The sequence below is a fragment of the Diadema antillarum genome, unplaced genomic scaffold, assembly GCF_040938485.1.
Source record: "Diadema antillarum isolate AM-2024a unplaced genomic scaffold, OU_Dant_1.0 scf00000111, whole genome shotgun sequence".
In the NCBI taxonomy this organism is placed as follows: Eukaryota; Metazoa; Echinodermata; class Echinoidea; order Diadematoida; family Diadematidae; genus Diadema; species Diadema antillarum.
The window spans coordinates 2570851-2583767 of record NW_027271000.1 but is presented as its reverse complement, the minus strand read 5'-3'; the positions used below and the strand labels follow the sequence as shown (position 1 = coordinate 2583767).

General features: G+C 39.1%; 1 protein-coding gene across 1 annotated transcript; it reads right to left on the bottom strand.

Annotated features, from left to right (window-relative positions):
- Positions 1–1297: 1297 nt before the first annotated feature.
- Positions 1298–12625, bottom strand: LOC139719481 (peroxiredoxin-5, mitochondrial-like). The gene is made up of 6 exons (XM_071630897.1): positions 12558–12625; positions 7545–7679; positions 4769–4900; positions 3788–3826; positions 2464–2519; positions 1298–1456 (listed from the first exon to the last, which is right to left on the bottom strand). The coding sequence occupies exons 1-6, from the start codon at positions 12567–12569 to the stop codon at positions 1351–1353; spliced, it is 480 nt and encodes a 159-aa protein (XP_071486998.1). The 5' UTR covers positions 12570–12625; the 3' UTR covers positions 1298–1350.
- Positions 12626–12917: the final 292 nt, after the last annotated feature.

The window sequence follows — 12917 nt, the reverse complement described above, 5'->3', positions numbered from 1 at the left end:
GAAACAAGAGGGAAATAGTTGTTTTGAAAATGAGTGGTGAGCCTATGCATGTATCAATGTCATGTGTCACTTTTGCCACTATTATTTTCCCAGGAAATATATCATAATAATGAAAAGAACATTGTATATTTGAATCATTTGTCTGTGGTGAAAGCATTTTTGTTTTCAGAATTTCTGTGTTCAGCCCCTTCCTTTTGCTTTCTCTCTCTCTCTCTCTCTCTTACTGTCCAGTTCACCTCACAAGACTACAACATATGCATTCCATTGTACTATATTTGGACTTTCAATAGAGATACATGTACTAGTAACTTAACCAGTCAACTGACATTTAATGCCAACAGACAAATGTTTGTAGACTCTCTCCAACAAATACATAATTTTATAAACTATACTTTTTTTTTTCCATCACATACCAGAGTTCCGTTAGGAAAGGACAATATTATTCCACACTAGCTTAGTACAATCTGTATGATATAAATTCTCAACAGCTAAGGTAGCACTACTTCCTCATGTCTTAGTCACAGCTTGCACTGGACAGCTATTATGGCACTACAGGGCAAGAACTTCCTCGAAAAGTTTGTTAGTGTAAATGTCTGAATGAGGAATATGATCCCATAACTTTACTAATTCTCCAGCATATGCAGTGTTAGAGTTTGTGCGAAGTAGACCAAATAAGTAAGATTTATTGCAAAAGTGAACAGACCATGGGACTGTTACTAGTGAAACATTGAAGCCTCTTTTAAAGAATGGGGGCATTACTGATGTTGATACACAAAATACACATTTTATGATACGTCTGTCACACATACAAGAAAATAGCATGTTGTCCCCTCCCCCCCCCCCCCCCCCCAAAAAAACCCCAAACAAACAAACAAAACAAAAACAAAAAAAGTCATCAGCAAACTGTCCCGTCTTCATTACCCTGTACCAGAACCATGAACATATTTACCTTTACGACAATGATCATATTTGCACTGGAGAATCGCAAGTCCAATTTCTACTGTCAATCGTTGATTCGAGTATGTCGGCATCCCTACATACAACTAACCTCCCCACATGCTACATGCATGTATTTTGGACACGAATACATTACAGGAGAAGTTGCTAAACATTATGAACTGCTAGTCATAGAGTATAATCCAAGTGAGATAACGCTTGTAATGACTTCAAAGAAAATTAGATTTCATGATTGTTATGCTTACAAAAGTGACTAATTACTTTCTTGCTGCCACTGTGTATGATCACCTACTGACATTATTTCTAAAAGTCTGGGAAGAGCATACACCAGTGACAGATACTGTGGCAATTGGTTGTTGCAGTATGAAGTGACAGCTTGTGGTCAAAACGGTTTCAGAGCTGACCAAGAACACTACTGGCCAGACTGCAGGTCAAGCCAGTTCCATCGGGTTCCTCGTTGACAGCCTTTACCTTTCCATCTTCTATCACAAGGGAGTACCTGGACAGTGTTAAACAATTTACAGATATCAAGTGTGTCACGTACACTAGGTGATACTATTAAAGTAGAAATTTTCAGGCATTTTCCATGACATGGAGCTAGTGTGAAAATAAAGGAATGCAAATACTTTTGCTTGTTTAGTAATCATATTTCATCTCTTTGATTTTGTGGAATTTTTTAAACAAGCAAAATTTATTTCACTCGGGTAAGCACTAAAAACTACTCATGCAAAAATTTCCACTTTTACAGTACAGTCCACTATAATGATGATTAACAATCTTGTGCAACTAGACATGAAAGGTGATTTGAGTCTTGCAGGGACCATCACCATCCTTACATGTATTGAACCAGCATCTTCAGTGAAGTGACAGAAGATTTACTACTCCTGCAGTGTATTGATGGAAGCATACTGAAATGTAATCATGAAAAGTATATCCATATATCACATAGTCTACAAACAACATAAAAATTAAACCAAAACCAAACACATACTGGCGGCCAAAAAGCTGCCCTACAATGTTCACGGCATCAACATTTATTCTCCCCATCAAATTGTCTGTATCTCTTTTATATTCTGTTAAGCTATTATGTATGACCCGATATCTAATGTAAAATGAGGAATGTTCGCTTGCATCTTAATTTTGCAAGCGCCAAGATTCGCGAAATTAAAATGCACACGGAAGTTCTTGTCCACACTACATGCATTGAATGCCAGTGGCAGTTCGTGAAAATTTCATGCCGCGAATATATCATCTTTTACAGTATTTTTAGTTTTAGTTTTACATACAGTGGACTCCTGTTATAACGAAGTCCTCGGAACCGGCAGTTTTCTTTCGTTATATTGAAATTTTGTTATAACTGAACAAATTAACAATAAAAAACAAAGAGTCTGTAATGTTGCAGCCTAAATTTTTATTTTGTTGTAACCGGGATTTCGTTATAACCATGTTAGTTACAATGGGAGTGCACTGTACTATTTTACTATACCTTCACAGGTGATTCCTTACCTCTTTGAGCGTTTGTTGCCGAGGATTGCAGTAGCATCCAGCACCATGTCTACCGCCTGGAACAAAGAGAAAACAAAAGAGCAAAATTTGTCTTGATGTATCAAATGGGAATCTTCTGAAAAAGTCAGATGGCAGAGAGAAGAGAAATATTACATACAAATTTCCCATGAAACAACTGTTGTTTCATCCCAGGTTTTAAAGACCTGCTCACATTCATAATGAACTATGTACCACTTAGGCATCATTTACAAATGAAATTAAATCTTAATTACCAGGTACTAGGATTGACATGCTTTAAATGTGTTTCGGGCTTCCATTGTTTAAGCATTTAATGGCACAAAATTCCAAGACTTCAGTTTCTAGGTATATCCCTACCTCTATGAAACATTCATCCTGCATCGATCTTCTTAGACAAGTTACAGTGGACTCCTGTTACAACGATATCCTTGGGACTGGCAGTTTTCTTTCGTTATATCAAAATTTCGTTACAACCAAACAAATAAACAATAAAAAACAAAGAGGGGATAATGTTGCGGCCTGAATTTTTACTTCGTTGTAAGCGGAAGTTCATTATAACCGTGTTTGTTATACAGGAGTGCACTGTAGTTAGTTCAGACAGAAGGGCTTTTTACACTTGTGTTTCTTAACCCCGGACTTTCTCTGACCCAGGACTATCGTTAGTCCCGTACCAATTTTTTTCAGCTTTTTACACTCGCCAATTAGTCCCGTACTATCTCTTGTCCGGGGCTAAGGAGAAAACTAACCTTTTTACACTCGTATTTCTTAGCCCCGGACTTTCCAAACCACATGAATATTCATAATTACGCTGTGTACTGTACACGTACACGCACGCACCGGCAGCACTTGATTACCTTGTTTCTGATTGGTCAGTGAGGGTCGGACTTCGTCTCCGTCGCTTAGCCCAGGATTATTTTTTCGTTCTGTTTACACTCACTTGCTTGGCACCGGTGTTAACCCCTGCTATTTTGCAGGGCCAGATAGTACCGTACTATCGGTGGGGCTAGCCCACTTTGGCAAAAACGAGTGTAAACAGAAAGTGGGCTAAGGATAGTCCCGTACCAACGGTAGGGCTAAGGCCCCCCCTTAGCCCCACCGTTGGTCCGGGGCTAAGCAAAATTTTACAAGTGTAAAAAGCCCTTTAGATGATAGAATGAGTCACAAGCTGAAAACAGATATGCATTTGTCAACAGTAAAAGTGAAAATCATATGTTTGTTACAAGTAACAAGTTGTAACTCAGTGACCTTGCAGAGAGACCAAAACTCCCAAAACTATCAGGTACACACCTGTAAAATTGATACTTACACTTGTGAATTCTCCTTGAGGATCAGCCAACATTCTGACCTGCATAACCCCCCAAAAAATGAACAAAAAGATGTATTCAGAATGTATCGTGATGCAATTAAACACAAATGGCTCAAAGACCTCTGAAGAGATGGAAGTACCACTGACATGCATTACCCAATCTTTTAATACTCTACACCCTCTAAAGACATGGTAGAACCTGTGACACCTTTTACCCCACCTTTCAACACTCTACACCCGCTAATCAATACTCAACGACCTCTAAATAAAGAGATGGTATAACCACTGACTCTTACCCCACCTTTCAACACTCAACAACTCCTAAAGTGATGGTAAAACCAGTGACACCTGTAACCCCACATTTCAATACTCAATGAGCTCAATTACAGACCGTAGCACCACTATAAACAACTGTCAGCCCATCATTCAACATTCCATGACTTCTGAAGAGATGGTAGATCCAGTGACGCCTGTAACTCCACATTTCAATACTCAATGAGCTCAGTATTCAATCAAAGAAAGAGATGGCAGTACCACTAACAACAGTTAGTTCATCTTTCAACACTCCACAACTTCTAAAGAGATGGTAGAACCAGTGATAGCTGTAACCCCTCATTTCAATATTGTACTCAATGAGCTCAGTAAGAGATGGTAGTACCACTATTAAACAACTGCTAGCCCACCTTTTAACACTCCACAACTTCTAAAGAGATGGTAGAACCAGTGACACGGCTGACACCTATCAACCCACCTTTTAATGCTCAACGACCCGAGAGGTGGTAGTACCACTAACAACTGTTAGCCCATCTTTCAACAATCCACAACTTCTAAAGAGACGGTAGAACCAGTGACACCTGTTACCCCATCTTTTAAAGCTCAATGACCTCTGAAGAGATGGCATTACAATTGACGATTACCCCACCTTTCAACATTCAACAACTATAAAAGTGATAGTAGATCCAGTGACAACTGTTCCCCTACCTTTCCTGCAGCACTGTGTGCCTCTCCCCATGCTCCCATGACGAAGGCATCATTGACAGAGACACATGCCACGACCTCCGCCCCCTTGGCTTTCAGCTTCTCAAAGTCCGCTACGTAGCCGGGCAAGTGGGTCTGGAGTGGAAGAGAGGGGCAAAAGTATGGACGGTCCTGGTTAATGACAGCATTGTGGTGCATTGGATGAGGCCGTAGACACATGGACAGGCGATCATGGGTTCAAATCCTGCCTGGTGCAAACAACCTTAAACAAAGTCTTTGTTTATTTAAACACCAATGATGTCCCTCTTAGCCAAGGTGTGAAAACTGGTACCCACCAAAAATACTGAGGTTATAGCAATGGCAGAGCCCATTTGCTGATTGGTGGTAACATTGAGGAGATTCCCACTGGTAAACGAGACTGCAGTCTGGTCTGCCTCTCTCATTTCATTAACACGTCGCCGTCTACTCTCCTCCAGACTAATACAGATCATGCCACTAATTCTTGGGGATTGGGCTTGGGTCACTTCACTAACTAAAGGTGAGTGGCAACATGAATTCTAGATCTTTAGCAAACAGGCATGACAGTTCAAATGACTGGAGATTTACACATCAGCACACAATCAATGCCACCACATTGAATAAGCATGGTCTGCTGAGAGTAAGCAAGTAACAAGGCAATGAGCGGTTAACATGTCGAGTTCATTTTTCGTAGTTCAAAGAACTTTAAAGGTGGAGTCATCCAGTGAATTTTATGCAAATGAGGTCAGTGTTGTATATTTCTTACCGGCAAATCTATCATAAAACTGCACAAAAACAAAACAGTAGCAAACTAAGATCAGGTTTGACCCTTTGATAGAAAAATGGAATGCTTGTATTTCTGTGTAATGACAGACACCACAGATTGAACTCTTCCATCACAATCTACTTGATGCCAGTGATCCTTTTTGTCACACTTTCTTCATGAAATAAAAATCATGAGAACAGAAAGCCGCTCATGATGTCATCTATCTGGCTGTGACTTTGAAGTCCCTCGACTGAAAGTGAATCAGAGGGTATGGCAAAATCTTGTCTTAAACAGTATAGGCCGTAAAGTTTGTTTGTTTTTTTCAATTTTTTTATCAGGCAGGATGATAATTTTTTGTTTTGTTTTGCTTTTATGTCACAAAGTTACACAAATTAATATGACCCTATAGATGTAAACTGAACTTTGATTTAATATAAATCACTTTGTGCAATTGCACACAGATACAGATAATGCAAATCTTTATACTACTGTAGACACTGATCATATCAATGTCAGTCATGGTTCACTAAACCTTCCTGTGAGTCGATCATTTCATATAATTTGTTGTTTTGTTCAATCCTTGCATTATACAACAAGACTGTGATGCATGTAGATACAATCTCATACAGAAAGAACTACAATACAGAAACAAACTGGTTATTATTAGAAAACATTCATGTACACTGTACAAGAAAGGATCCACATATCAAAGTGAAATGGAAAGATGTTCATGTGAATATATTTCATAGATATTATGACTCTATAGAATGAGAGTGGATTAAAAAAGTGAAGTGTTTCAACATGTCATTGTTAAGTTTTTGTTTGTTTGTTTGTTTGTTTGTTTGTTTGGTTTTTTTTTAGTGACAGACTGGAAGAACAGTACAGGTCTGCATAACAATTCCAGTTTATGTGAAAACCTCGCAAAAATGCAGAAGGAAGAATTCTTTTCCAGCACTTCATGGTGAAAGAGACTTATGTGTTAAACATTCTCAATGAATTTCAGTAGCCAAAGGAACCTGCAGATTGACTTGCCTCAGCGCAGGAGAAAAAGAATTTATGGAAGACAACAAAGATGGTACCAGCACGTTCTGTTATTGCTGGTACCAAAGTGCACCATTCTGAGAGAAAGAAATATCACTGTTCTTATGATGAAGCCATTGCGAATGCTGCCACAGAAATCTATATCATAAGGTAGAAAGCTACAAAATAAACAATAAAAAGAGGGTGTACAATGTGTACACTTAGTTTTTTGTAAGTGTGCCATGTGCAAAGTTGGCTGCATAATAGGGTGTGTTCGAGTGCTCTAAAGCGAACCAAAGCGAACTGAGCCAAAGCGTACCGTACCGAACTGTGCCAGATTTGAAGCGCTAGAGAGCTCTGTTGAGAAAGCGTAACTCACGAGTTATTTTTAGAAAAGGTCACACATTTTTGTAGCAAGAATGTCATTCACCTAGCGCTTGAACTACTTACAGCTGTCCTGAACAAAGAGAATGATGTCTTTGCATTGTGACATATGCTTTACAGCGAACTTTTGGTACGCTTTTGGAGCACATCGGGAAGTGGTGCACTTTTCGCTCGATACAGTACGGTGCGGTACACTTTAGGAGCGTTCGAATGCTCCTCTGGTGCGGGTACGGTACGGTACGGTTCGCTTTAGGAGAGCGCTCGAACACACCCATAGTGAAGCTAGTAGCATACATAAAAGGGCACTGATGCAGACTGTAAGGTTGAGTCATGTATTTCGCATGGGTTGTCTTTAAGCTTCTAGAATGCCCTTTCCATCTAGTTGAATAATGTTTAACAAACTCAACTTTGACCTCATTTTTATTTCTAAAAAATAATTTAAAAAACTGCAGGGCCTTTCTTTTCACAGTCATGACAACAAATCTACATAATGTGACATTTAAAGTACAGTGTATGTGCTTTCAGAACTAAAAATGACATTCTGAATGAGAAGCAATTGAATGATCAAAGTACTATTAATTGCAAACTGACCTTGGAGCATCCTGGAGTAAAGGCCCCTGGTACAGCAAAGAGGACCCCTTTCTTGCCCGCAAAGAGATCAGCCACATTCACCTTGCTGCCTGGAGTACCCTCCTGCAATTCAACGCTTGGCAACGCATCTCCAACCTATGTTTGGTGTGTAAAGAAATTTCATGATGAAACACAAACAGGACAGAATCCCTGTATTGGTATGTTGTCTAGAGTGCTAATAAATTGATTTGATATGCTTTGTGTCACCTAAAACATGACAGGGAATACAGAAAAAAATTACAGGTTAACCTACATGATGATTGCTGAAACAATGTAAATTATTATTAATAAGGCTTTATTACTGATTCCTAAAAAAAGATTAAGAGGATGAAATCAACAATTTTCTAGCTCTTTGACAAAATTCTACAACAAAGGCTAGCCTGAAAGAAATAAAATAATCACAGTGTATGCAATATATTTCCAAATTCAAGATGCTCACAAGCCTCATATTCTTTTACATCATAGAGATGCAATTTTAAAACTGTTTCACTGTACGCACACATCTGGCTCCAGGTTTCCATGTTTTCTCCACCTAAACCCTCTGATGGCAATAGCTATAGTATTTGTGTACGTTACGTGGACAACTATTGCATTAGCATAGACTTTGCACGTAAAACATACATCTATTATGGAAATGAATGAGTTTTGTAAGGCAACGCTAACACCAGCACCAAACTTGAAATGATGAAAATGATAATCCCTAAGGTGCTCAGCCACCTGTCCAACTGATGTGAACTAAAACATTTAAATGTATCCTGCTTCAAATGCGTAGACATGGTTCTTCATCCGCCATTTCCTGCTATTTTCATGCCGGCCAGATTGGGAAGGTCAGCTAGATAGGCACTCACTAGACATATGATATGTACTCAGCTCAGAGCAGTTTATATCCTGGTTCTACATTCTATGGGATACTACAGTATTAACCCCTTTGGTATTTTTCCATTGTTGTACAAGGCTTGAAGCACTCTTTAACAGTACTTAACAATTCTGTTCACAATCTCTATGTCATCTTTTATACAAATTAAATTTAATATTTATAAAGTTTGATGAATTAGAATAGATCTCATAGGCAACATTGGAATGTTACAAATTTGTACCAAGAGGGACCTGGCAGTGGCGAATGACGGTGAATGAAAGTCGGGCCACCAAATTTCAAAAAAGGGCAAATTTGGTGGCCCACCTCGGGCCACCAAAATTTTTTGAAAAGTATGTCAATAAATTCGTAACTTTTTGCGCCGGAAATTAGCAGTTAAATTTGTTTAAAGGATGGATGAAAAGGACTGAATGAGTGCCTGAGAGTGAGTGTTGCAAGTTTGTTGAAGTTTATTTATGAGTAGATATGTCCAACTTCTAATTCTTACTATCATAAACTTAAACATTTGACTCATTAAAAAAAAAAAGGACTTTTAATGTTTTTTATTGTTTTTTTTTTTTTGGGGGGGGGGAGTGGACACCAAATTTTTTCTCTCGGGCCACCAAAAATTTGAAATTTAGGATTTTGGTGGCCCCATCGGGCCACGAAACAAAAAAGTTAGTGTCGAGCCATGTATATATATATATATGCATAATTTTATTTTTAGACATATACAAGCATGAGCATGAAGGTATATTTCCAAGATTGTTAAGAAATTTAATGAATTACAGGAATAACAAGTAACATTAGTACATACAGCTGTATGCATACTGGCATGAGTGTGAGGGTATAATGCATATATTTGTAAGATTTTCAGAATATAAACAAATACATCATTCATTATTTTTGAATATTATATACAAACAGATAAGAAAGTTGAAATATAAGAAGATGTTGTTGTTGTTTTAAAGAAAAAAGGAAGAAAGAAAAACTGGGGCCCTATACAAATAATTTGCCCCAGACAATACTAACATAAAACAAACTTTATAAATCTTAGAGATATTAAACAAGAATAATAAATATACTGGATGTACCATGTCTCCACGAGGGAGCTCCTATTGTCTCCACGAGGGAGGTCATAATGGACGTCTCCACAAAGGAGCTCATTAAGTCTCCATGAGGGAGTTCATATAGGAAATACAACTGTTAAAATATCAATTATCAAAATAATATTATCCAATACTGAAAATGTCTTAAAAATGAGCTCAATATAAAGGTGACAATATCTATGTTGATGAATACCTCATATTCTTCACGCAAACTCAAATACCTATACAATGCACACTAACTCACCCACGCACATACACTCAAGCACACACACACACACACACACAAACACCTCCAACCACGCACACACATACTGATATCAGGCCCACAATGATATACAGTATTTAAATACCCCTGGTAAAGCACACACACAATGATATGAATTACAGATTAGAGAACATTACTATAGCTGTATCATTATTTCAAGAGAAAGAAAAAATTATACAGTGTACATATAACACAGTCGAGCTGTAAGTATCACAGCAATGATTCGGGAAAAAACAAAAGGAGTTGATACAGCAAAGTAGTTTGAAGCAAAACAATGGAGAAGTATTGTACAAACATAGTGGTGGTTTCAATGATGTATGAGTATACCTGCGGGCTTCAAGCGGAAGGAGAAAGTGGAAAATCAGTGGACAGTGCCAGAAAGTGGAAGTCATAACAATCTTCAAGGTAAATTTACACCACAAATTTAGACTACAGAATATAAGAAGAGTCATAATTAATATGGAAAGATGCAATTAGCACATGAATACATGCAGTTCAATGATTTTCAAACAATATCTTATGTAGTGTGAACATCCAAAACAATATTGATGACATCATGCAACAGTGGGGTGTGGGCGCCTGCTTTGGTGTGGTGTGCTTGGTGACAGCTTTGATGCCTAATTTTACTTACAAATAAGTCAACCCAGTCACAACATAATGATTGAAATATGAATTTATACAATATGAACCCAGCCAAATATTTATATCCCTACATCCCTCATTCCATCTAATAATTCCATCTAATAATTCCATCCATCCCAATAACAATACATAATTATATAGAAGAATACGTATTGTGGGGAAAATTACCAATAGGTAGACTCCCATGAAATTTAAAACAGCGAGATAGTTTATGGTTAACAATTTGGTTAACCTCGCTCGGGGCGCTGTTATGTTATGTTGCGGTCGCCGGTGATGTTACACTGCACACACTGGGGGTGGTATTCTGAAATCCTTCCTAGGAAGAAATTTCTTCCTAAGTCAGGATTTTTTCCTAGGTGGTATTCTGAAAATCTTCCTAAGTTTCTTCCTAAGTAGACTTAGGAAGAAACTTAGGAAGGGGGCGGGAATATTCAAATTTTTGACTTAGGAAGAAATTGGTATTCTAGAATGCACTTAGGAAAGAATTTTAGGAAAATATTTAGGAAAGCTCTACCCCTGCCCTAAGTACGTTGTTAAGAATAGCAAACTGCAAGCATCGTGATTGGGGCGCATGTCAGTCATTGCGCGCACATGTACTTTGATGCGCGAAATGAGCGTGAGAAAGGGGACATGCCGCGCACTCGTGTATTTGACCCTACGTCATTGTAATATGCGATTGTCATTGGTTAGTTCCTTATGATACGGCATTTCGTATTGGCTTAGGAAAGGACGTGGGCGGGGATAAGGATGGCCTAATTTGCATTAAGAAGTGCCTAGGAAGAAATTTCAGAATACCAATTTTGTCTTTCCTAGGCACTTCCTAAGTTTCTGACTTAGGAAGAAACTTAGGAAGAAACTTAGGAAGATTTTCAGAATACCACCCTGGGAGTACAGAATCAGCTAGGATACATGACTCAAGAGATACGGTAATTTATATCATGGCTGAAGCCCATGGCTGACGCTGTGCACAAGACATAGACCTAGTATTTTTCTTTTTCTTCTTCTGGGCCATGTATTCGAATTGATTATCATTACTGTTGTCGTGCATAAAACGGCGTCTGGCCTGGGCGCTATGGGACAAGTCATACGTTCGCTACAGCTGTAAATCCCCTGCAAGTGTGCAGAGTACCAGTCAGTCAACAGGATGGGGCAAGGGGTAACTACACGCAGCGCTGGCGACAGCGCTGCACCTCTATTCCTTCGCGGACGTTGTTATCGTTCACTGTTTCCTTCATGAATATCTTTATTAATCGTGGAAAACTAAAATATAAGGAATTATCGTAATCTATGACCATCATTCAATAACCGGTATGCGATTTTTTGTTTAATTACGTCTAAAACTTACCGAAATCTATGGCTGAAATCAGGTCTGTAAACGTCCTTACTGCTTCACTCCTCATCTGCGTGTTATATGAATGGCATTCACTCTCGTATACTGTACTACAACGTAGGTAGTCGGGGCGGAAGTGATGAGATAGTCGGGTGACCCCGACTAAAAAAGTTCAAATCATTGCCGGTGCAGCACGCGCGGATCTACTACAAGCATAGAGATGTATACTACACATCTCTATGACTACAAGCTTTACGTAACACATGAAACGCACGGGCGCACGGGCGTACGTAAAAAGCAACCACTTCTGAATGCGCATGCGTGGTAGTTTGTTGCTTTTGTGAAGCTCTCGAAGGAAAAGATGCCACCGCACGATCTACTCCGAAAAATTCAACAATAAGGTCTGGATACCAACAAAACGCCGAATTCAACTCAACCATCAGGAAAATACGCTGTAGGTAAGTGTTGCAAATTATATTACTCTTAAAATCATACAAAATAAAAGGTATTTTATGTGATTTTGCCGTCAATAGTGACGGTCGTTTACAACGTTGAAACACTAACACATGTCAGACCCTGTGCGCAGCACAGTGTCTGGTCAGGCTAGGGCAAGGGGAAGCCCCAGTCCCACATGCCGAGGACCTCGGTACTGCGTGGCGTGCGAGGCTGCACTCGACTCTTTCCCCCAGTCCCAAATTACCTTTGTAGATGAATTATTCGATAACACCCAACGATTAATGATAAACATGAAGTTTACAAACCACATTGAGCTCACCTTGATCGGCATGTTTCTGGCTGAGCTGCACGAAAATGCTCTGGTGCTAATTGTGAACACTGCTCGACGCATTCTAACTCGTCAGATCAGGCAGGCACGTGTTATGTTTTACTGTACAGCGATGCTATTACGCAAGCGCAGACCTTTAGATCAGAAGCCGTAGGCGTGTACATGTAGTATGATGCACAAGCTTCAGTGGCTACGCACAACAGAATCAGTGGTGGGTCTAGGGCAATTACCCCCTGGGCAATTACCCCTGACCCTCCCCCTGGACCTAATCCTAATCCTACACCTGAACCTAATCGTAACCCTAACCCAAACTCCTAACCCTAACCCTAATCTTTACTCTAACCTTACCAC